The sequence below is a fragment of the Lampris incognitus genome, chromosome 3 (genome assembly GCF_029633865.1).
Source record: "Lampris incognitus isolate fLamInc1 chromosome 3, fLamInc1.hap2, whole genome shotgun sequence".
Lineage (NCBI taxonomy): Eukaryota > Metazoa > Chordata > Actinopteri > Lampriformes > Lampridae > Lampris > Lampris incognitus.
In genome coordinates, this window is record NC_079213.1 from 105505974 (window position 1) to 105533191 (window position 27218).

The window sequence follows — 27218 nt, forward strand, 5'->3', positions numbered from 1 at the left end:
TTTGAGTGAAAAGGCATATGGTGCTGTTGAATACCAGCAAGGACATAATTAAGATGGGGGAAATGGTGACAAGCTTTGTAGCATCAAAGTCACGGGTCACTCCCCTAAAGAAATTGTCTTTACCATGCTTGGAATTGATGGGTGCCTCGATCGGAGCAAGGTTAGCCAATAATCTGCTTAAGTCCCTGAACCTGGAAAAGAATCAGTTACGAATGTGGACAGACTCAATGATTCCCCTACATTTGATATGTAGCACTCCATAAAAATAGAAGCCATTTGTGGCAAACCCAGTGACAAAAAACCAACAATTGACAAATCCAGAGACCTGGTCACTCTGTGATGGAAAAAAGAATCCTGTGGATTTAACTAAAAGAGGCCAAAATGTTGACAGTCTCATCCAGAATCAGCTGTGGTGGAATGGATCTACCTTTCTATTGACTGCAGACCGCATAGAAAATACTGACATGGACTGCATTGCCGATGATGTAGACACTGAGTTTAGGATTAAATTCCAGGTTGCAGTACATCTTACTAGCACTGCGCCAGTTGAACCACTATTAGACCTAGACAGGTACAGTACACTAAAAACAGTGTTCAGAGTAACTGCATGGGTTAAGATGCTCATAGCTAATGCACACTCAGGTCCAAAAACTCTGGGATATCTTACCGCTGAGGAGCTTGTTGCAGATGAAATGTACTGGGTAAAAAGTAACCCAGGAACATAGCTTTAGCAAAGTAATGAATCTGCTAAGATCTGGATGTGAAGTCAACCGAGATTCAAAATTCAAAGACCTTAAACCATTCTTAGATGAGAATAGTCTCATTTGTGTAGGAGGGAGGCTTCAACAAGCCAATTTGAGTTTCAGAGTGTGACACCCTTGGGTGCTGCCCACAAAGGGCAGGTACTCGGAATTATTAGTTCAGTATCACCATGAAAAGGTCATGCATTCTGGAGTAAGCTAAGTAAGGGATACACTAGTGCAGATCTCAGGGGCAGGCAGCTGGTTAAACAGATTTTAGCACATTGTCTAGTCTGTAAAAGACTGAAGGTGAAGCCAGCTCAGCAAGTTACTGCACCCTTACTGAGAGACAGAATCACTGAAGCTCCACCGTTTGTATGTAAAAGTGGATGGTCATTCAAAAAAGGCACATATAGCGCTTTTCACGTGTGCTATTACTAGAGCAGTGCATTTAGAGTTAGTATCGGATCAGACAAGTGAGAACTTTCTTTTGGCGTTAAAGAGATTCATTGCGAGAAGAGGGCTTTGTAAAGTCATCTACTCAGACAATGCGAAGACATTTAAAAGAGCAGACCAGGATTTAAAGAGAACCGTGTAAATCGATTAAGGATTCTAAGTTCAGTTTTTTTTTTATTGAAAGAGGAATAAAGTGGAAATTGACTGCAGAGTGAGCAGCATGGTGGGGCGGTTTCTAGGAAAGGCTTGTTAGATCAGTTAAGACGTGCTTAAAAAAAGGTCTTAGGTAAAGCTTCGGTGAACTTTGAGGAGTTGACTACAATGCTTACTGAGGTGGAGGTGCTAAATTCTAGGCCCCTCTCGTAGCACACCCGCTCACTTTCTGGTAGGGAACAGACTGACTTCTCTCCCAACAAACATTGCGATACAGGAGACTCAATCGACCAACCTTAACAGGGATAAGATGGTCCGCAGGTGGAAGTAAAGACAGAGACTTTTGAAAGGCCTGTGGAACCGCTGGAGTAAAGACTATCTAATGGACTTAAAATCCGCTCACAAATGTGAGAACAATACACCCACTACACTAAAGGTGGGGGACGTTGTTCTTATTGGAGAAGACACTACACCACGTCAAACTCGGAAATTAGGGAAGGCTGGAGAGCTGTTTCCTGGGCGTGATGGACTTGTTCGTTCATGTACTGTTCGCACTTCTACAGGAAATGTTTTGAGAAGACCTGTTCAACTGATATATCCTTAAGGAGATAGTTGAATAGAGATGAGCAGTTATAACTGTTTAACGATGAACCGTTATTCATCAGGTGGGATGTTGTGAATTAAAATGGTGAATAATATTAGTAAGTAAATAAGTTGATTTAAGTATGCTTATGTTTGACAAGCATGTTTACATGAGAGATAGTTGCTGTATTGTTGTTTCATGATACAGACTTTTATTTTGAAGTGCATCGCTGCCAGAATACTTCACTCCTGTTTGATTAGCACCCTGAGTGAGTGATTTCTTACGATGTGGTTAGAGAAGAAAAAAACGAAGTAGGTTGAATAGTTTGTGTTAAAACCTTGCTTTTATTTGCAGCTGAAGAGTCAGTAAAGTGTTTTTGGAATGTTCAACACTTGTACATGCAGTCATTAATATATCTCCCACTACAGCCCCGCCCCAGCCTGGTAAAGTCTGCAGTTTTTCAACCCGAGCCCAGCCTGACAGCGACACTAATATCCCTTAAAGTGCTCTCTGATGCAAACACACACACACACAGAGCATGGTCAACTGTCACATATACATACATACATGTGTATGTATAATATTTATTTATAATATTGTAGCGAATTCAGAGGGAAGCCGGGATTCCGCCGCCACAGCCGGGAAGCGAACCGGGTCACCCGCACCACGGGCGACTGCGCTAACCAGTCAACTAAAGGGTCCGACTCATTAGCTAAGGGCTAGTGAGTCTATACACACCTCCGTGGTCATTACACTACCCCTCTCCTTCGGGAAGCGTGTCCCCGCTCTTCAGCATATCGGCTCCTTATGCCTCTGAGTGCACACCCTTCTGATGGCCTAACGGTCTCACCATCCCACTTCTGACACCAATGTAGCGAATTCAGGGGGTAGCCGGGATTCCGCCGCCACAGCCGAAAAGCGAACCCAGGTCGCCCGCACCATGGGGTGACAGTCGCTAACCAGTCAACTAAAGGGTCCAACCCGTTAGCTAAGGGCTAGTGAGTCCACACATCTGTGGTCATTACACTATAATCAATACAACAATAGTTCATACAGTGACCTATGTGTGCTCTGCACATATATTTAAAGTTAAATGAGCCTGAGTCCGACCCGAGCCCCTGATCTAAAAAAAGAAAAGAAAAAAAAAGGCTAGAGCCCGGCCCGAATCGACTCAGCGTGCTGTGACCTGACAGGCTTGTAGACCTCTACCAGGAACGTCCTCCTTACAGTTCCACCCTCTGCAACATAGGAGAACACACCGGTATACTAACTTAGCAAACTGCCACTGTGATAACAAGGTTTGGATGACACCACATACCAGCAGCTCTCCAGAGGCAAAGCATCTATGAGAGCACAAAGACTGGAAGTAATGGATCATGTCACAATGATTAAGAGCCTGTGGTGTATGGGACACACAATGAGGGTGTAATACAAACAACTTGGCTCACAACACACAACTCAGGGGGTTTAATTAATGCTGCAGAGTTGATGAATCATAACACACACACACACACACACACACACACACACACACACACACACACACACACACACACATTCATGTTGAAATCCAATCATACATGCACTCTCATCACAGGATGACAGTATGAGGGGTCTGGCATCCTGCCCCCTCTTCAGCCCAACAATGAGCTGTCCACTGTGAGCTATTTGTTGTGAAATAGAGGCACGATCACTACCAACCACCCACATTCAGGCCGGAAAAATAGACACACATATATCCGTGGAACAATGGCCAATTAAACCAGGGGAGTCCCTCGATTTCTTTTGTCTTTAGCTACAAAGCTCCTGCTCTTCCTCCCTCTCTCTCTTCTATTCTTCTCCACTACCCCCCCGACCACATCTTTTTTCCCTCTCCCTCTCTGTCCTTCTGCTTTTTTTCCTCCCTGCCTTTTTTCACCCCTTTTCCTCCTCCCCTCCCTCTCTCCAAATCCTCCCAAGAAGCCTGTGTTTGTATTATAATTGGTTCCCAAGCACCCATTCCAAAACCATCAGTGCAGCGGCATCTCGACTTTGAAGACAGGCCCCTGCAAAGTAAGATAAGTAGAAAGCATTACGGCTGTTGCCCAAACCTGATTAATGATGCGCTTAGGCCTGTTTCTAAATATTGGGAGGTGGGTAGCGTACCTGGGGCTGCTCCGGAGTGCTACTTGAGATGATGAATAGAGTGATAGAGAGCGGCAGAGATACGTCTCGCCACCAAATGGACAATTAGGTACAACGTAGCAGGATGAAACAAGTCGAGAGGAGAGGCCAAATAAATAGCAGCAGCTGTACTGTAGCTGGGGAGGAGGTGGAGCGAGGGAGAGGGGTACAGGGAATGGAGAGAGACAAGGTGACATGCAAGCGGGACAAGTTGTGATTGAATGATGGACAGGGATAAAGACTGTTTGTGATGGAACACAAAGCTGAAATCATGACAAGCCTTCCAAACCTTACAACCTAAGTGCCAAACATACAAAGAGAGAAAATGATTGTGCAATATTCTCCACAGTACTGAATCATACAATTATCAGGATGGTTATGAAAAATGAAGGTAACGTCATTTATTATTTGGAACCCCCCCCCCCCCCTTTGTCTCCATAATTGTACTCGGCCAATTACCCCACTCTTCTGAGCCGTCCCGGTCGCTGCTCCACCCCCTCTGCCGATCCAGGGGAGGGCTGCAGACTACCACGTGCCTCCTCCGATACATGTGGAGTCGCCAGCCGCTTCTTTTCACCTGACAGTGAGGGGTTTAACCACGGGGGACATAGCGTGCGGGAAGATCACGCACCCCCCCCCCCCCACACACACACAAACAGGTGCCCCGACCAACCAGAGAAGGCGCTAGTGCAGCGACCAGGACACATACCCACATCCGGCTTCCCAGCCACAGACACAGCCAATTGTGTCTGTAGGGATGCCCGACCAAGCCGGAGGTAACACGGGGATTCGAACCGGCGATCCCCGTGTTGGTAGGCAACGGAATGGACCGCTACATTTGGAACCTTTTTGATCCTGTGATCAAATAACGCTTTATCTCACTTTATACCTTCATCCATCTTTCCCTCTCTCTCTCTCTCGTGCGCTCTCTGCACTGCATGCTGAGAAGTTGGGAGTGTGAGCGTGAGTGAGGGCGGCAAATGTGAGATTGGCGTGGAGTTTGAATTGTTTGCTGTATTTTTTTCCCCACATTTTCCCCCTGCATTCTTCATCTGTCCTATGTGCATGATCAGGTAAACTTTCTTAATACTTTTTATCGAGTGTTCAGTGGTTTTGTTGAGTTGTTTTCAGGAGGAATGGTGTTAAATACAGAAAATCCAACTGGACAAATGGCAAACTGGCTGTCTATAAGAGTAGGAAAAACATAATGGAGAACAAGAATGGTCAGGAAATAGTTCCAATAATTGTCGCTCTGGTAAAGGCCAGAGTATGGATTAACTTTAAATTTCATAGAGCAATGAGCGACTTTTTATACAACAGTGGTGCTGCACTGAAGTGATTTGCTCACCACTCAATTTTAATGATGTTTTTTATTTATTTTTAATGATGTAGTGTATGATGATTGAATATTGTGTGATTTTTATACGCTAACTAAATAAAGTATTTTCTAGAAATTAAAAAAAGTTCTCTCTCTCTCCCGCTCATGATTAATTTCAACCATCATGTATTTAAAACCCTTGAAGAAGGACAGGATGAGGAACGAGTATATTAGAGGGACAGATCAGGTTGGACGGTTTGGAGACAAAGCAAGAGAGGCAAGATGGAGATGGTTTGGACATGTGTAGAGGAGAGATGCTGGGTATATTGGGAGAAGGATGCTGAATATGGAGCTGCCAGGGAAGAGGAAAAGAGGAAGGCCAAAGAGGAGGTTTATGGATGAGAGATGGAAATGGATGATCTGCTGTGGCGATCCCTAACGGGAGCAGCCGAAAGTGCTGGTAGTAGTAGTAGTAGTAGTAGATGTACTTAATCCCTCACTGCTCTGAATAACAATCTTAGCTCTGCAGAAAGCAGGACACTCCTCAGAGGTCTGAGTGAAAAAAAAGGAAAGGGAGAGAGTGAGGATGAGAGAACAGGCAAGTGGAGGAAGACGTAGGGAAACAGGAGCAATTTATCTTTTCAGGGAATGTCTATAAGAACAAGTCTGTAGAAAATTTGACATAACCAGGCAACGCCACATTGAATTCCACTGCAAAACAACAATGTAGTTGAATGGCTCCAGTTAAGCCTTGTCAGTGTTCCCGCTCTTTTTAAGGAATAGTTTTCCAGGCCTTTTACAGAGACATTTTCCATGACTTTTTATTAGATATAATTGATGAAAGTGAGCACCTCCAAGTCTGAGGCCATGGTTCTCTACCGGAAAATGGTGGATTGCTCCCTCCGGGTTGGGGATGAGTTGTTGCCTCAAGTGAAGGAGTTCAAGTATCTCAGGGTCTTGTTCATGAGTGAGGGTAGGATGGAGCAGGAGATTGACAGGCGGTGGGTGCAGCATCAGCAGTAATGTGGACGTTGTATCGGACCATTGTGGTGAAGAGGGAGCTGAGCCGGAAGGCAAAGTGCTCAATTTACCAGTCAATCTTCGTTCCAACCCTCACCTATGGTCATGAGCTTTGAGTAGTGACCAAAAGGGTGAGATCGCGGATACAAGCGGCTGAAATTAGTTTCCTCCGTAGGGTGTCTGGGCTCAGTCTTAGAGATAGAGTGAGGAGCTCGGACATCCGGAGGGAGCTTGGAGTAGAGCTGCTGCTCCTTCGCGTGCAAAGGAGCCAGTTGAGGTGGTTCAGGCATCTGATTAGGATGCCTCCTGGGCGCCTTCCTTTGGGGGTTTTCCGGGCATGTCCAACTGGGGGGAGACCCCGGGGTAGACCTAGAACTCGCTGGAGGGACTACATGTCCAATCTGACCTGGAAATGCCTTGGGATTCCCAGCTGGAGGGCGTTGCTGGGGAGAGGGACGTCTGGAGTGTCCTACTTAGCTTGCTGCCACCGCGACCTGACCCCAAAGAAGCGGTTGATGATAAGATGAGATGAGATAATTGATAGCCACTACTCATGGAAGGTCATATTATTCACTATGTACTATCAGTGGAAGCCTCAACAGTCTCTAAATGAACTTTGTGACTTCTAGAAGGTCACTGAACATACTACGTACCACCCAAACTTCAAACACTGATGTGACATCTCAACAAGTAAATATATGAAATCTCAGCCAAAAGCTACACTAAAACTATGACATCTCAGCAAAAGCATTACCTATTTTTTACAATTTTCTGTGACCTCAATAATATCTCCAGGACATGTTTAACATTTTTTAGGTCGTTTCCATGACTGGCAAACTAGTCTATGAATTTCCAGGTTTTGCAGGATGTGCAGGAACCTTATTTTTGGTTCTGACGTGAGCTGCCGTGGTCGGTTAGGTTATACATTATTAATCCATTTGTTCCAGCAGAAATATGTAATTTTGTTGCCCACACTTCAGCATCACCTGGGGCAGATGGGGGAGGAAGTTCTTTGCCCAAGGGCACACTGGCTGCATGTTGGATCCAGAGACAAGCGACCCTCCGGTTTTCAGCTCAGACCCAACCAAGACCATCCAGCCATTTATAGGATTTGAACTGGCAACCCACCAGTTATTGGTTTGCTTCCCCTCCCACTAGGCTATTTGCCACCTCGGAAAATAGTAGCATTACTACTATAACCATAGTAGTAGAAGTAGTAGGACTACTAGAGATGCTAGAGTGATTATGAGTGATTAATATCTTTAACACTCAACTTTTATGTGCTAACTGCTGACTCTTTTTGGCCTCTTTATCTACCAAATGAGTAAATGTAATGATGGTTATGTGGTGCAATTAGAAGGTCAATAGTCACAGTATTCATGGTAATTCTCTGGGGTAAGTTTTAGTGGTAGCAATAGGAGCAGGAGGAGCAGTGTGTGAATATAAAGCCCCCAGAGACTAACTATGATTTAGGGCAACCCAAATAAACTGGAATTGAGCGGCGACACGTCTCGTTTCTTTGCCAGCTGTTGCAGTAAGAGTAGCAGTACTGTGGAAGCAGCAGTGATATTGCGAGTTACCTTTTGTATGTCTGAAGTGAGCTGTAAAAGAGAGGGTGAGGCCGTAGCTCTGAGAGTTTCTGTGCCCCTGACCGGAGAATTGAGACTGACGTAAGCCACCGCACTGCTCTGGAGGACAACGCTGTTATCCTGGAAGGACAGGGGGGACACGAACACACACACACACACACACACACACACACAAATTATCACCTCTGTTTCTATCATATCAGCTATTTTATTCATCCATCATCCTCATCAATTTTCAACCATTTAATTATCACCATCATCACTGCTATCAGTCAGTTTCATCACAGGTTTAATAGCTGGTTTGTGGTTTGGTAAGTGATGCTGCCACAAGGTTCATGACAGTGTAGATTGATGTGCTCTATGGCGACCACTAACAGGCGAGTACATTGGGACAGGAAATTAGTTTATACATTATACATTTATTATCTGCTTGATTTTGTGTGTAAATCATCACTGCAATTTAACACTGGGTTGTTAAAATAATATCAAATTTAAAATTCATTACATTTGTTTAAAATAAAATTCTGTATATTGGTTTATGTCAGAAAAAAGTTGAGTTGGTTATGGTCCCTGACATTTGTTCTTTCTTCAAACACTTGTTCTTACAGGTCTCACAAACACTTTTTTATTCCTGATTTTTTTAATCTTTTGTTGCCCTGCTGTTCAAATAAAATGTCTTAATTGGTAAATTGTAATCTTTATCTCAGTTGGAGTGTAACAAAGATGCACCACATTAGAAACAAACACTCTGTCAGTGACAGGGTCGACAAACAGGGATAACAGCTCCTGACAGATTACACATGCTCCGGTCGTTTAATTATCTCTTCTCTGAATGTGTGCTACCTCTCCAATCTGTACTTTAATATATTCATGAAGAAATTAGACTAATTTTAAAGCTGCAATCCTGAAAATTCCCATGCAAACAAACGTTCCCTTTTTGATTCCTTCTGGCGTTATCACCAAATACTGAAATCATGAACACTTTACTGGGAAAATGGTGTAGCCCAGTTCTTTATGTCTTTGTAGCCAAATGCAAAAGGAGAAGACAGGTAGTTGTGCCTAACAAATAGATCATCAACCGCTGGTATGGGACTTACAACCATTTTTTGCCATTGCTGATATCACAGCTGAAACTCAGTTTCAACCTTGTTTTTGTAGGGGAGGTGCAGACAAAACAACAGCAATAATCACCGTTTCATTTCAAAGTAATGTCTGGGATATGAAGTGATCAAACGCTGATGCAATTACCAGTATCACCACAGGCGTCAGTAATGTTAAAAAAAACTGACAATCTTAAAAATTGCAGCTTTAAATGAAAATAAATTCTACAGTATTTGAACCCTTAACACTAGAACAACCAGGATTTCACTTCTGCCTAAAACGACCATGGGCGGTCAAAATGACGGCTGGTTTTTAAACTCTACATTCTGTCGAGATAAATGCCCAATTCAGATATTAATGCATTGCATATCTTAGTACGTCTGTTAAGAAACGACTGACACCAAAATGAACATTTTAACAACTATAATACTATTTTTAAACAATTTAAATGCCAGAAAGACATGGTCGAACTTGAAAAGAAAAACTAAAAAAGTGAAAATGTTACCTGAAAAACAAAACGGAAAACACATATTGCTAATCTAACAAATGTAACAAGGCCTATAAAACGTAAAATATAAAAAAAGAACTGAAAATAACCACTGAAACAGTTCCAAACAACGACCGGAACTTAAAAACTGCTAGAACGACCATGAGCGGTCATTTTGACGGTTTTTAAACTCTATATTCTGTCACAGTATATACCCAGTTGAGATATTAATGCATTGCATATGTTAGTATGTCTGTTAACTGTGATTCAGTGAAAGACATGCTCTGGTCCTCACCTCTCCCCATTCAAAGGAGCCAATACTCCCAAGGCCCGATGCTCCCCAGGAGCAAAACACAGTTGTGCGATCTGGCGCCCAACCTTGTTTGGTCTGCTCTGTCACTGTAGCGATAAGCTGAGTCATGATGGCTGAGGCCCCACCTCCCTGGTCGCTGTCATGATGACTGCCAACCAGCACATAGCGATCTGGAACAGATAACAACATCAAACAAAGCCCTCATCTTATTTATGCATAGATGGCCTTTAATGTCAACTTTGTATTTAGTTTATGTAACCAAAGAAGGTTGAATCAGTTCACCTGGATACAATCTGACAGATACGTTTCATCGATGAAACGTCTGTCAATAAACGTTGTATCCAGATGAACTGATTCAACGTTCTTTGTTTTTCTTACTTGGATTATTAAGCATGTATCAAAATATTTTAGGTAACATTTTAACTTTTAACCTCGTTTACAACAGTGTGGTTACATCTATGTTAAACTGATTTGATACTGGAAAAAATACTTTACAGTTGAGTAAAATACATTTGAAACTTGAAATCTGCCAATTACATACATTTTCAGTTTAATGACACTAACCAAATTTTGATGCAAGCACTTTTATGCTAAGCTTATAATTTACATTTACAAAAATAGGCTTGATGGAAAAGGCAAATATCAAATAAAACCTCCAAAAAATTTGCATAAATGTTTTTACACTTGTTTGAAGTAGCTACATTTTTGATTCAATAAAAAGTGACACATCGCAATGGAAACACTTTGCAGAAAAAAAACCTGAAATACAAATATAATGTAATTACATGATCGGTTGTTTCTTCATTTGAATTTCAACTGGCAATGGCAGATAGTTACAGGTGGATATAGGAAGAAATAAACGCATACCTTTGTCTGATATATGGAACAATACCCACCCCCCCCAAAAAAAAAAAAAAAAGCAAAATAAAAAAACAAAACAAAAACAGGCGCAATATTAGACGGGACTATTAAACGTCTCCGTCTGCTGAACAAATGGAGCAATAAAAACTTGGTAAAAACGTGTCAGATATGAATCAGCTGTTGATAGGATGTGTCCATCTTTCTCAGGAGTGTGGATGTATGGACATCTGATGCGCCTTAAATTGCAAGATTTTTCGTGACATTTAATTATAAGCTGCAAATTGATTTGCAAGTTGAATGGAAACATGACTACCATGGTGGGTGAGTGGTGGGTGAGTGCAAGTTTCCTCCACGTCAAAACCAAATAACTTTCATTTGATTATAAACAGTGAGATTTATACAGTATAGCTCACACAAATATCCATCCATCCATTATCTGAACTGTTTATCCTGCTCTCAGAGTCACGGGGATGCTGGAGCCTATTCCAGAAGTCATTGAGTGGCAGGTGGGGAGACACCCTGGACAGACTGCCAGGCCATCACAGGGCCCCCACACACACACACATTCACACCTAGGGACAATTTAGTACAGCCAGTTCACCTGACCTACATGTCTTTGGACTGTGGGAGGAAACTGGAGCCCCTGGAGGAAACCCACGCAGACATGGGGAGAACATGCAAACTCTACACAGAGGACAACCCGGGATGACCCACCAAGGCTGGACTACCTTGAGGCTCGAACCCAGGACCTTCTTGCTGTGAGGCGACCGCGCTAACCACTGCGCCACCATGTCACCCAGCTCCCACACCATAATATCAAATTAAAATCAAATCAAATCAAATGTCTTTATTCAAAGATGCAAAATAAAAGAAAAAAATGACCAAGACAAAATAAGACAAACAACAAATGATAAAAATAAAACCAAAAAAAATTCAACAAAAAGAATTCTCAATAGAGAATCCAACAAATATATGTTTGAAGTGAAGCAGGAGGAAGTTACTACTTATCAGCTCATAATGAGCTGTAAGGGGTCTACAGGAAACTTCAAAGTCCATTAAATTGGATTTTAGTCGCATAAAACAGTAAAACGCATTTGACAAGTTTTGAAGTTCGGTCGCAATATTTTCAATTCAATTGGTGAGGACTCTTTCCATTGGCACAAGCCACAGTGGTAATATGGTATGTACTTATAGTACTGTAAGGTGCTTGTTATAAATACCATGTCCATAAACTGCACACACTGTAACTGCAAACGTTTGCTAACAGCTTGAACATTGTCTTGTGTAACGCCCCTACTTCAGTATAACTTCTTTTTTTCCCCTTGAAATGTGAAAGGAGAAAGATTATGTGAAAGAAAATTGCCTCTTGATTTGGAGTAATAGAGCCCATCTAGAAACTTCTTAACTCAATAGCAATGTTACAAGCTACAAAACAAAAGACTGATCTGTTTCTATGAATTGAGGCCAGACAAGGGTCTACACCTCTGCAACCATGTTCTCTGTTTTCAGCTGAGCCCTGCCTTTCTGTGTGCATGTATATTCCTAAAGAAAGACACCCTGTGTAAAGTATGTCAACAGCTTAGAGCAGTGTTTCCCGAATTTTTTTTCCTGGGGATCCACCTTTAAAAATGACAAACCATCGCAACCCAATTTACAATGGACCATATCCAAGGCTCAGCGTTTTCGGTTTTTACTGATTTTCACCAAAAAATACCCAGATTTTTTGAAAAGGAGAAGATCGGTTTAAACTGATTTTCACCCAGATTTTATGTTTCCATGGAACCAAAGGTTGTTCCTGTTCGTGTGAGGTTATGTAACAGTGTCCTCTTGTGGCGAAATTCGGCATGCTGGATGGCTTTGAAAAATAAAAACCGAAAAAACGCTGAGCCTTGACCATATCTATGACTCGTGAGAAGAGCGAATTTGTGCATAAATGAATGTTCCTGGTGACAAATTAATTTCATGGATTGAGCTTTTCACCCCTTGCTTGCATCTGCACAAATAATTATTATTCTCATTATTTTTCCCTCAAACATGGGACTTTTTAAAGATCTCTGGCCTTTCCTGGGACCTGCAACGCTAGACATTGTTAATTTATCACTTACTACTGGCATTGTTCCCAGGAGTTTTCAGACAGCTGTGTTCAAACCTCTGCTTAAGACACTGCACCTGTATATAAACTATAAAAATTAATGCGCTCCCCACATTTTGATATCTCTTTCAATGCATACCTATTTTCATTCCAAAATATTTTTTTCCCATTCACTTGATAGTTCTATTTCTCAGTTCACATGGGAGGAAAAAACAAAAAACAAAAACACAGAATTCCAACCCGGCATTCTACAAAAATCCAAAGGAGTTGAATCAAGTGCAACTGGACTTGGTATATATCCGTGAAGACGTTCCGCCTCTCATCCAAGAGGCTTCCTCAGTTCGTGCCTTTCTGACTAGACCAAGCTAGTCTGACTAGCTGGTGATGAGACTCAGAATTGTTTTGAGTCTGAGTCTCATCACCAGCCAGTCAGACTAGCTTGGGCCTGGAGGAAACTCGGACAGGTGAGCAATCAGGTCCAGGAAGGCAGCAACACCAGGGACAAAGACATTGTGTTGCTCTGGAGCATCTGGGTGTGCTCAGCGAAGGGGAGGAGCAGATCTGAGAGTACTCAGCTTTGCCACTCACTTGGAAGCAGACAGTCCCAGCCCATCCCATCGGCACACATGAGTGCTTCATTTGGAGAAGGCGTGATATCATCAGGTATTTGCTGAACCAACTAGTGGGGCAGTCTTTGACAAGAGTGAGTCCACACAGCTGCAGCAGTCTCTCAATTGCTAGATGACTTGCGGAAGAGCTCGACAAGTAGCCGAACTTTGACACTATCTTTAATATCAATTCCTACCTCAAAGGTACCATTTTGAAGCAGTACAACACTCTCTTCACATGCCAATCTTCAGCCTCTGATACGCACTACTTTGTCTGACGATTTCAATAAAGACATATAGATTGAGGTTTGGCAGTCAGTTTTGAAACATGTCCACATGTCATCTATTTGTGCCCGTCACAGGGTCTTACAATGCAAAGTAGTTCAGAGTCTACTGGTCTAAAAACAAGCTATCTCGCATCTATCCTGGCACTGGTCCAAATTGTGATAAATGTCACCTAGGACTACCAAATCCTACCCACGTTTTGGACTTGTCCCGTCCTATCTGTATTTTGGAAGTCTGTCTTTGATTCACTCTCAGCCATCAAATATGTTAACATCCACCCCTCACCCGCGGTTGGCCTGTTTGGTGTCGTACACACTGGCCTTTCACTGCCGTCCTATTTCATTGAACTTGTAGCTTTTCTCACACTGCTAGCGAGGCATGTTATTTTGATGCACTGGAAGAGTCCTCATTCCCCCTCTCGTACCCATTGGATAAAGGTTGCCCTATCCTTTGTGAAATCTGAGAAAATTAAACACTCCCTCTACGGCTCCAACACAAAATTTTTTTAAATTTGGCAAACCTTCTTAGAACGTCAGGTCCCTTCAGCTGGATGCTGTCCCCATTGGCTGAGTGACCCCACACTGCACCAAAATCCTGCACCTCCTGGCCAACTCCTGTTTTCCCCATAGCACACAATATGTCTAGTATGTAATTGTCTCCAAAATGTCTTGTATATTGGATGTATTTTTATGTTTTTTTTTTTTTTTTTTTTGGCTGTATTGTTGATATTACCCTCTTGTCTTAGTATCATTACTACCTCTGCCAATGTTTACCTCATTCTACAGAATGTTTTCTTTTATTTCATTTATTCAATCATGCATGTCAGGGTTTGTGTATGTGTTTTTTTTGTGTTGAAAATTCCACAAACAAATTTACCTATTCAATGGTCAGAGATGTTCATTTTGAATATCTCTGACCATTGAATTGTAAATCAGCCTTTTCAAAGAGATATGTGTTTGATAAATCACCACTTCGTTTTATGCACGCACTATTGAAAACATTTACAGATGTTAAATACTGTATTGTAAGGATCACGGATGAACAGGCTCAGTAGCCCTTTGCTAACGGGTCGGACGCTTTAGTCGACCGGTTAACGTTGTCGCTTACGGTGCAGGAGCCCCAGGTTCGCGTCCTGGCTGTGGCGATTCGCGGGGACGCAAATCCCGAAGGAAGGGGGCAATATAACGATCACGGATGAGTAGGCTCGGTAGTCCTTGGATAACGGGTCAGACCCTTCAGTCGAGCAGTTAGCGATGTTGCTTGCAGTGCGGGAGATACGGGTTCGCGTCCCGGCTGTGGCGGTTCCTGTGGTTGCCCCCCAAATTCGCTACAGTATAACAGACCAAATAAATGTATTTAGATGGAGTTAAGAGGCTATCTCTGTTTTAATTTCCTCTGATCAGTAAAACAATATACACATGTCAAATACTTTATAAATTAGATAAAATAAATGCATTAGGCAGAGTTAACAGGTTCTCGTTTTTTCATTTTTTTCACCTTTCATCAGTAAAACAAAAAATAAGTATGCTAGGCTTTCATATTAGATTCAATGTTATAAGTACAATTATCAGAACAATACAAACATTGACCCCGTTTACACTTGGTTTCAAAAAGCGTTTTTTTTTTGTGATCGGATCACAAGTAGACAGTGCTAAATACAAGTGTAAACGACCATCAAAATGTTTTGTGAACCGGTTACTCAAACCACTTGCCAAGGTGGTCTGGGATGCATTTGACCACATATCTTTTGTAGTGTAAACACTAATGCGTTCTGACGTGTCCCCGACAAGGATGTAACAGGAATCTTCTTCTTCTTCTTCTTCTGAATAACGAAATCTGATCACAAGTGGTCAGCATGACGCATTTAGAGACGCATGATAGACACAGGTGTAAACAGCGATGTGTCTCGCTGTCCACTTGTGATCCGGTCGCCTAAAACGCATTTTATAACCAAGTGTAAACAGGGTCATTCAGTACTATTGAAAACATGCTTCTTGTTAAAGGTTTTTTGAAATACTCACGCCTATTATCAGAACAAGTAGGCTTCTGTGTGCAGCTAGTGTTATCAAACAGTCAATCAATCAATTTGAACCATCAACAATCAATTTGTTAACCACATCAGCCTTCTTTGATTTTCTTACCTGGATTATTGAGCATGCATTAAGACATTCTTTTAAAGAAAGACAACACTTTATTTATTTGTCATTGTGCATACATACAATGAAAGTTGTTTTCTGCATTTAATCCATCCTAAGCTTTGAGCAGTGGGCAGCCACAGGCCAGCACCCGGGGACCAACTTCCGTTCTTTTTTCCCTATTGCTTGGTCAGGGGCACCGGCATGAGTATTAACCTTAAGATGCATGTCTTTTTGATGGTGGGAGGAAACCGGAGAACCCGGCAGAAACCCATGCAGACATGGGGAGATCATGCAAACTCCACAAAGAAAGGACCTGGGACAGTCTGGAGTTTGAATCCAGGACCTTCTTGCTGAAAGGCAACAGTGCTAACCACTGGGCCACCATGCTGCCACCTAATCTGGACTTTGATCCCGACCGGGCTTGTGCAGGTCCCCCCCTCCTCCAGTGGCACCACTAAAGGTGTCCATCATTGTGAACTCCTAGTGCTGACAGAGCAGCATCAGGAGCTGTCAGCGGCGGGGGATTCCCTCCTCCGATGACTTCCGGGCTTGGTCTCAAACAAAGCTCGTGGAACCATGAACTTAAGTGCAGTAAACCTCGCCCTGACGTCCCGGCGATTGGCAAACTTGTTTGGCTATAAAGATAAACAGATATTGCATGTCTCAGGCAGATGGAATATATCTTTCTGCAAACTGTGATTAGACCTCTGGTCTATAATTATGTAATAACAATGTGAACCCACCATAACATCGAAGCAGATATTATTTTATGTTTCTCAACCACTGCTGTGTCAGCCACTCCCTGTAACAAGATAGCAAACAACATAAACAAATAAAAGATGCTAACTACACTTACCATTCTGATACGTCTGCTAGTCGCTGATTTTGATGCACAACAGAGTCTGGGTCTGACTGAGGCTCAAACATGTATGGGTGAATCACTCAGACGTTTGCTCTAACGCTAGCCATCTTGACATGCACCACTCTTTCACCGGTCAACCTAGAGCAAGCAGCTGTGGTGGGCGGGGTGTGAGGCCTGTGACATTTGCATATTCATAGATCCCAAATTACTCAATGAGGGAGAAAGTGTAGATGTGCTTCCAGCCCCTTTTCACAGTTTTTTTTCTTTTTAATTTTTATGTGGGAAAACCATGTTAAATAATATTAATCATTTCAGAGTATTTTCAAACATTAAAACGTGTCTGGAGAAGTAATTTAACAGCTTTGTGAATGACTCTAAAATGCAAAGAAAAGCCAGAGCAATGTTAAGATTTTGGACTAGCAGCATCCTGTTTGCTCCTACCAACCAGCTGCACATAAATGCTAACCAAATTGGAAGAAAAACACCACCAATTTGCTAAGTCTAATATCAAAGACAACACGAACCTATTCAACGTGACCCTTATTCAAACTATACTACATACTTCTAGGGTATCTTACGGGTATGTCTTAGGGTACGTTTCTTCTTCTTTCGGCTTGGTCCCTGTTTTCGATCGGTACCCTGTGAGGGCACAGCACCAATGTCAGCCATTGTTAACTCAGGTCTCGACTGATCACAACCACTGCTGTGTCTACTACTACTACTACCATTACTACTACTACTTTTGGCTGCTCCTGTTAGGAGTAGCCACAGCGGATCATCCGTTTCCATTTCTTCCTGTCTTCTGCATTGTCCTCTGTCACACCAGCCACCTGCATGTCCTCCCTCACCACATCAATAAACTACTGTGTGTTTAGCTAAAATTCTAGAGTCACTTTTAAATTATCAACTTAAGGAATTTCTCACCACAAACTGTTCTGAGCCTGCATCAGTCCGGGTTCAGGCCTTTGCACAGCACTATTTCTGCCATCACTTTGGTTATGGAGACACTGTTAATACCTTGGATGAGGAAAAAAAAAAAACCATTGTGCTGCCATCTTTGTGGACCTCTCCAAGGTATTTGACACGGTTGATCATTCCCTGCTTTAACATATTTTAAGTAATGTTGGTTTTAGTTCAGCTGCATATGCATGGTTCCTGAATTACCTATCTGACTGGCAGCAGTCAGGGCACTTGAGAACTATTCATTCAGAGATTTTACTGATAAATAAGGGTGTTCCACATGGTTCAATTCTGGGTCCAGTTTTTTTACATGATTTTTATTATTATTTTTTCATCTTTAATTGTCATGCATTTATATGCAGATGATATAATATTCTATTGTATTGCCAACTCTGCCCAGCTAGCTCTGGAGAACCTGTAACATTCCTTTGACGTTCTCCAAGCTGCACTAAACGATGTTAAACTTGTAATGAATCCACATAAAACTAAGTTTGTTATTCTCTAGAGCTAGAGGTAAAGGTAGCAGAAACTTTCATATCCACTGTACAAGGATCCATTATAGAGAAAGTTGCAGAATATAAGTACCTTGATATCTGAATCGATGAGAAATTCATATTCTAATTTCATATAGACAATCTTTTCAACAAATTATACAAAATAATCGGTTTTCTGTATAGAAATAGAACTTTCTTATGCTTTGTATGAAAAGGATTGCTGAAGGTGTTTTTCTCTCTGTTATGGATTATGGTGATGCACATGCCTCTGCCTCTACTCTTAAGCCCTCAGATGTTGTTTATCATTTTGCCCTTAGGTTTATTTCTGGTGATGTTTATAGCACTCACCATTGCATCCTGTATGAAAAAGTTGGGTAGTCTTCTCTTTCTGTGAGGCATGATAGACATTTGTATTTGTTTATTTATCTACAAGGCCCTTGTTGGGAAGCTGCAATCTTATATCAAATCTATGCTAGTTTCATCCTCTAGACCACATCAAACCCGATCTAATGACTAGCTTCCAATGCAAGTCCGTCGAGTTTGTACTGAGCTTGAAAGATCTGCTTTTGGTTTCTATGCTCCGATCACCTGGAACTCTTTCCAATGCACCCTAAAAATTAATACGTTGGTAACCCTAGCTCAATTCAAATCTATGATTGGAAACCAGTCAGCTTTTTTTTTGTACCTGTTTTAATTGTTTTTTTGTATCTTGTGTTATTTTGTATCTTTCTAAGTCATTTTAAACTGCTACTCGACATCATTGTAAACAAGGGCAAGCCCTCTATGATTTTTCCAGTTTAAATAAAGGCAATAATAATCACAGTACCTTTTTGTATTTCATGAATTGATATGCAGCTCACCTTCCCCTTAGACAGCAACTGATACTCAGGGGCACAAGACCTCTCAAGTGGTAATAGATCTCCCTCAGGTCTCATCTAGAAATGTTTGAAGTGACAGATATTCAGGTTATAATACACAAGATAAAGTGAATACAAATTGTGCAAGAGGCATGAAACATACTGTAAATTGTAGGGGTGACAACGACAAAGATATTGCATATTCAAATCAGAATCATCCAGCAACGCCTATCACTGAATCCATATATTTTGGCATGTTTACACTTATTTTCATTTGCAAACTTGACTTACAATTTTTTAACCCCAGACAACAGAAGTGACATACTTTACTAAAAATCTGTTGAATGAATGATGATTTTTTTTCGAACACATAAATGAGCAAGATACAACATACAGATAAGCCATTGCCAATAATCTAAAGTGATCAACAAATCCACACATCAAGCTCAGCAAACAAATCTCCGTATGCATCAGATTATTTGTTACATGTTCGAAAAGGAGTAGGAGGAAGGATACACTTTTTTTTTTCCTACCCCTTCTCACCTACTCTTAAGTTAATTCAGCTACATTTCAAACTCAATTCCCACTGTACTGTATCATTCCAATTAAATGCAAGTTGTGCTGCACAATCGAAACTCAACTACTGTGAAAATAACAGAAAAAAAGAAAAAAAAACATTAAAAACACATGAGAAAGAAAAAGAAAAACACATCCTAATGTCATGTACCAAGAATAAACAGACCCCAATGCTACATACAACCCAAATCTCCACTCAGTGTCAGAAAGAAAAATGAAAAAAAAAGGAGTAAGGAATGTCCATCCATTATCCAAACTGCTTATCCTGCTCACAGGGTCACGGGGATGCTGGAGCCTATCCCAGCAGTCATTGAGCGGCAGGTGGGGAGACACCCTGGACAGGCAGCCAGGCCATCACAGGGCCCACACTCCCCCCCCCACACACACACACACACACATACACACACACAACCCCGGGACCATTTAGTACAGCCAATTCACCTGACCTACATGTCTTTGGACTGTGGGAGGAAACCGGAGCACCTGGAGGAAACCCACAGTAAGAAATGATCATAAGAAATGTTTAGAGATAAATAAAACTTAGACGGCTAACACAACTCTTTGTCATCCCTATATCTCTTGATAATCAGTCCTTTGTACTTCTTCTTGAACTGCGTAATGTTTGTACTGCGTTCCATGCTCAGACAGCTCCACAGTTTTACCCCACAGACCGAAATGCCCATGCTCTTCAAAGCTGTTCTTCTGTTTCTATACAGTACATATTTTCTTGAACACTATGTCAGAAAAGAGTACAAGTGAGACAAGTTACAGCCAACTTGGGGTTCAAAGTGGCACAGCCGTTTTGGGAGTGGTGGATGAAATAAGATGGGCAAAGTAAGCTCCAATAAAAAATTAATTCACTTCTTTTTACTTTAAAAAAAATGTCCCAATATAGGCATAAGACGCTCTGTGTCACTTTTATTGAATAGTAGCTCATACATTTTCCAATTCCATATTTCAAAAGTCTGCACTATGGTGAGACAGGTATTCAAATAGATTTAAAGCCTAGTAAAGATGTTGCTCCAATGGTCTCACAAATTTGAATAGCCTACCAGAGCAACTGATCCACACACAATAAAAATGAATACACAGCAATGACTTATTTTCCACTTTGTAGAAACAGTCGTCTTAATAGTCTGATATCTACACTTGTAAAATCACATTCGCGCCCCCCCCGCCCCGCCACCTTAAATGGAAAGTTCATTTTGCTTCATAACCACTTTTTCCCCACTACTGCAATGATTCAACTGGGAGACTCACAGTTGAAGCAGGCCTCTTGGATCAAATTGTGAAACAGCTACCTATTTGGGGTCTTATCTAGTAAACCGCAATAGGGTCTACTAGTAGCCTTGTGTCCTCTTAAAACAGGCCTGCGTCACACACAATCAGAAACACACAGAGGTCCACCTCAGTACTTAGAGTCAGTCACTTTGACAATCTGGACAACACACATAGACCTTTCCTATGAGACGCCTTTATCAATAATATATGCAGATAGTTCTCATAAGACCATGTCCTCATAAAACACAGATTTACGATACACACCCTAATACTATGAACTGGTTAATCAAATGTAATATGCACCATTTGATTTAATGAAACTTCTTCCATTCCCTCATTTACTGTCCAGCTCACCTGCCACTCAGAAAGCAGCTGATCATTCAGTGAGCGACACTGCTTCAGGCAGAGGATGGTCCCCCGCTGTTATTTACATTTACCCATTTAGCAGACACGTTCATCCAGAGCCAGAAAGATACAGTCCGGGTAACACAGCGGTCTATTCCATTGCCTACCAACACGGGGATCGCCGGTTCGAATCCTTGTGCTATCTCCGGTTTGGTCGGGCATCCCTACAGACACAGTCGGCTCTATGCATAACTGTAGTCCACTGACTTCCAGTTTCTACTGCAGCAGTTATACCAGTTTCCTGTTTGTTGGCATGTGCTATTGACATGGCATTTTTCGCGATGCCTGCAAGATTTACCATGGATAAATGTCAACACCATGCACAGAATTGTCGACAAACTTTCACCTGCACCTACCAGCAGACGGGTGAAACGTTTCAAGTTTTACATATCAGATTTGTCCAGAATTATGAGGATGAGTATCCTCATAATCCTCAAATCATCATCCTCAAATTTGGCAGGCATCGCGAAAAATATGCCATTGTCAATAGCACATGCCAACAAACAGGAAACTGGTATGACCGCTGCAGTAGAAACCAGAAGTCAGTGGACTACAGTTATGCACACAGTCGACTGGCCGTGTCTGCGGGTGGGAAGCCGGATGTGGGTATGTGCCCTGGTCGCTGTACTTGCGCCTCCTCTGGTCGGTTGGAGCACCTGTTCGGGAAGGAGGGGGAACTGGGGGGAATAGCGTGATCCTCCCATGCGCTACATCCTGCTGGCGAAACTCTTCACTGTCAGGTAAAAAGAACTGGCTGGCGACTCCACACGTATTGGAGGAGGCATTTGGTAGTGTGCAGCCCTCCCTGGATCGGCAGAGGGGGTGGAGCAGAGATTGGGGTGGCTCGGTAGAGTGGGGTAATTGGCCGGATGCAATTGGGGAGAAAAGGGGGGGTATTAGATACATTTGAATGTTACCAAACAGCATCCTAGACCATTACATAGTTATTATGCCATAGCCAAGCGTGCATGTCGAGTGGAGTGCATTTATGGAAGTGCACCTTAGTGCATCAAGAGGCAGGGAATAAGAGGATCAAAGCAAAAAGTAGATTTCCAATGGCACAAGTTAGAAATATGCAAATTAAGCCATCAAGGGCAAGTGCAAACAAAGTGCCTAGATCCATTTCTCATGACTTCTGCATCTTGTTGTGCAATGGGTTGCCAAAAAAGAATGAAAGAAAATACATACATTACTACCTCCTGCCTTTTATTTACATTTTAAACATGCTACATGAATAGTTATGCTGACCAAATCGCATACATCCAACAATTTGTAAACACTAAGCTTTTCTTTTATGTACACGCAGCTCTCGGCCATGTAAGTGTAATATTTAACAACGCTGGACAAACTAGCGATACCAGCTGACCAGTCAGGCAGCAAATATGGATCAGAAATATGAAGCTGTTGCTCAGCACAAGTGTTTTTAAAATAATCCTCACAATCCTTTGGATCAAGAAAGTGTAATCTGAGAATGTTCATTGATCTGTCATTTTACAAGTAAATTGGCTAGCACTGCTCCACAAGACAGCGAACTCCGGAAGGACTTTCTGCATCCCAAAAGTACAAAAGGGCTCAGTAGCAGAAACCAAGAGTACCAGCCGATGCCAATTCAATGTCACTGCAAAGCGCCAAGGGAGAGCCCTTTAAAGATTCAGGCAAGCCTTGAAGAGGAATATTTTTAGGCCTTCTTGAAGAAAGCATGAAACCAGTAGCTCTGATGAAGACAGAGTTTGTTTCACTATTCTGTGGCCAGGTAAGAGAACATTCTAGACCTACAGCTTGTCAATACTAACCTCGGTTTTGATAATGAAATCTCACTCTTATTTTTGCCTTGTCTGGTTTTATTTCTTTGTAAAGCTCTTTGTAACACTGTTTTAGAAATGTGCTATATAAATAAAGTTATTATTGTTATTATCATTATTACTAGTATTAGTATTAACATGGAAATCCTATCAGTTTTGAAAGATTTTACAAATATTCGATTTATTTATTTACACTTTTTATGTTTACTCTTGCATATAGTATTTCTAACAGTTTTTTATGGTTTTATTTGTTAGTGATTTTTGTTTTATTCCCTTACAAACTTTTTTTTTGTGCCATTTTTAACAATGTTATCCTGTTCTGGGAAGCACTTTGTAACCTTGTTTAGAAAAGTGCAAAGTTTATCATTATTATTATTATTTGACATTAAATGTCCCCACTGGGTGTCTTGATAAGCACTATATAAATGTAATTATTATTTTCATAACAATAATAATAGCAATCATCCTCATGACATTTATATAGTGCTTTTCTAGACACCCAAAGCATGTTGACATTTCAGCCACAACGGGGCCCTAAGTCACTAGCCAGTCTCTTCTCTTCTGTAGTCCCCGTGTGGTGCAATGAGTTACCAAACTCAACTCGATCCGCTGAATCCCTCTCCATCTTTAAGAAGAAGCTAAAGACCTCGAACACCTCCACACCTGATGGTATTAATAAAAAATAAATCCTAAATCTCTGCATCCTTCTACTTCTCATGTCTTTTTTGCCACAATCAAATATCTCCAACACAGCCCAATTTACCTAACTACCGCAAAAGTCATCACCTGCGCACAATCCCAAGAACCCGAGACAGTCCATTTTAATAGATGTTACTCATGCTCAATTATTGTTCCTACCATAGACCAAAATGACATGTGGCTCACAGAATACCGAAATGGTGTTTGTATAATACGTCATAAGATACTGACCATTTTAATTCTAGGCTTACGATGAGGATAAACGTGGTTCCTGTCCACTTCAGACAGATGTGGTGATATTAGAACTTAATTCATCATCTGCAAAATTGTTTAGCAATTTGAAACCATTACTCACTACATTTAATTTCAAATTAGATTTGGCAGGTTTGGAAGTGTTACTTTCAAAACTCTGACCGCTGTCTTAAACATTTTAATGAGACTGACTTAAAACTTATGGACAGAAAGGAGGGCCAAAACACTAAAGTCAAGGCAGAAATTGATTGGTTAAAGTAATCACCTTTCCAGTCACAGAAAGTTGAATCGGTTCATCTGGATACAACATTTATTGAGAGAGAAACGTTTCATCACTCATCTAAGAGACCTCTTCAGTCTCAACATACTGCAGGTATCCCCACCCTTATATTAACAATACAGTGGCATAACAACCGGAACCAACTATCAGTTTCATACGCAAATTGCTATGACCATTAACTAAAGCTCCAATAGCCATGTGCACTATTCACAGAGGACTTGGGACTAGTTGCAATCACAGCATTGTAAAATGCCGTGATTTTCAACTTTCTGTTATTTCCTTACCTGGATTATTGAGCATGCATCAAGACACCTGTCCAATGTTGTCAGTGAACGAGGGAGACATCATGGTCACGTCTGTGTCCATGGCAACATTTGGAGCATCAACTTCATTAAGAATCTGAAAATAGCATCAAAAATGCTTCATTAACATGTATTTCTGTGAATTAACACATGTAATAATTCATCTGAGCAGCAATAGAAAATAAAGACTACATATATGTACATATGTACGGTTATAATATGTTGTCATTATAACACAGTTTTCTCAAAAACACGACTGTGCAATGTCACATGTAGAGAAGGGTCAAATTTAAAATCCTCTGTCCTCTAATCCTTAAATCCTCTAATTTGTGTGATATTTACTGAATTACCTTCTCAGTCTTTTCATTTGATGCACAGTCAGCTACCTCATGAGAGAGATGTAGAGCCTCCCTTGGGGTCCCTGGGAAAACAATGTATTAATGGTTTCCAATTAAAAAAACAAAGCATTTTAATACCCATAGTATTATGTCAACTCTGTAATTCAATTGGCCTAAGCAACAAATAGAGATGTGTTAATAATGTGTTCACTTGAGTAAAAATAAGTTTAGCACGGCTTGGTAAGTAGACTTTGCTAAATTCTTACTTGAAGTATTACGTCTACATCACAACAAGGATGACCATTCCAGACACTTGACTTGTTTTATTGATTCTCAGTCTTCTGGATGGGACAGAGCCTCTTCTGTGGTACTCTGAAAATGTACAGTTTGAATGTCAAAGAAGCTGCTCATGACTTTGTATGACTTCACAATTTCACAGTAGCAGCCCTGTGCAGCGACCAGCTTAGTTATTAAAAAGGTCCCATAACGAAACCATTTTTCATTTTTCTTCATTGAGGTCCATTAAAAATATGTGGTTTCATGTACCAAAATAATTGAATCTATTTTTACATTGTTCATCTTCCAGTGTGTGTCTCTTCCTTGGTGTAACAAGCTGTTTTTGTTACTGTGCTGGTTAAGGCTCACTAACATTCATTGACCTATGTTTCGATTGGCTTAATGTTTTTAATGTAACTTTGTGAAGTGAAAACATTTAGCCAATCAAAACTGGCTTGTTAAAAGGCCATAGCATCTTCCTTTTAAGACTTAGCTGGAGACTAATTTTTGAACCTTTCAAAATGGTTAGATCACATAGCAAATTTTTAATGAAATAAAATGGCCACAAAAATATAATTTTCCTTAATGAAATAAAATGAAATAAAATAAAAAATGAAATGAGGCAATTTCTGTTTATTTACAATCTGGTTCTTACAAACTTTACATTTTAGTAAGTCTTCCATCAAAGCCCTGGATACGGTTAGCTACAGCTAGCCAGCTATGCTATGCTCCATGCTCCAATCGTACTGGCAAAAGCGACTTTGCAGTGAATGTGACTGAATATAAAGTGATTAATGACAAACTATGAAGGTTTAGTCAGTTTTATTTATAGATGACAACTTACCTGACGTTGAGTATAGCTGAGGCTGCTTTATAAATACAGCAACAAATGTACAATCCACTGCAAGCCTTCGCCCTCTGCTTCTTCTGGTATTTTCAGCAGATCACGAAGTGCGTGCCTTGCAATCAGCCAATCAGAATCTTGCGTCGCAATCCACCAATCACAAGCCGCAAAACCAAACACAGGCGTGAATATTAAGTACGAGATGCAGTTCCATGAGCGGCCTACAGGGGTGCAATTTCGATACACAGCGCAAACTTGAGTTTCAAGGGTATGTGATCTGGGGGTACTTTTGCTGAAACTTTGCCGGGGTAGTCTCTACACCAATTTGAGAGATTCTACATTGCTAAAATTATGAGGACACTGGCCTTGTCCTCATAATTGTCCTTTAAGCATGTCATACTTTAAGACATGCTTAAAGTAGACATCAGATAGAGGAAAAATAATTGAAGGCGCAATCCCCCATTAGAGTCACTGGTCAAGTACAACAGTTTATCAATAATTTCATCGGCTGTATACAGACACACACTATGTTCTCACATTCACGCTATACATTTGGTCAGTCACAAACATTTCTACATTAGTAGATTAGGATGTTGAGGGAGGAAGCTTATTACCAAAATATTACTGGCTGAGCACATGTAAAGTATGTTAGTGACAGCATATCTGTATTTCATTTCAGTATCTTTCAAACAAGGATTACATAACGGTGCTGGGAGCATCGTGTGGGAGAACTTCCACAAACACAACAACCAGCTTCATCGTCTGTTGTGAAGATATAATGGGGTTTGAGTACGTTTTTAACCTTCTTTTTTTAAACACCATAAATATATTTAAAGAAAGATTTCAAAATGTAAGGTTATAAGGAGCAATGTGAATTGAAATGCTCATTATGGAACGCCTCTGTAGTCAAATGGTTACAGCGCATACCACATGGTCGCAACTGTCGCCGGTTCGATTGCATGTCATACCCCTCTCTCTCCCACATTTCCTGTCTGACTCTCCACTGTCGCTATCTAATAAAGGCAAAGAATGTCCAAAAACATTAAAAAAAAGAAAAAGAAATGCTCATTAAAAGAATAATAG

General features: G+C 41.1%; 1 protein-coding gene across 1 annotated transcript in view; it reads right to left on the minus strand.

Moving 5' to 3' along the window:
• Positions 1-27218, minus strand: part of LOC130110714 (inactive N-acetylated-alpha-linked acidic dipeptidase-like protein 2) — a 402779-nt gene that overhangs the window by 170159 nt on the left and 205402 nt on the right. Inside the window, exons 9-10 of the mRNA XM_056277895.1 lie at positions 9906-10093; positions 8014-8142 (exon numbers count right to left, since the gene is read on the minus strand). Of these exons, the coding sequence (XP_056133870.1) occupies positions 8014-8142; positions 9906-10093 (317 nt within the window). The remainder of the gene's footprint in view (positions 1-8013; positions 8143-9905; positions 10094-27218) is intronic.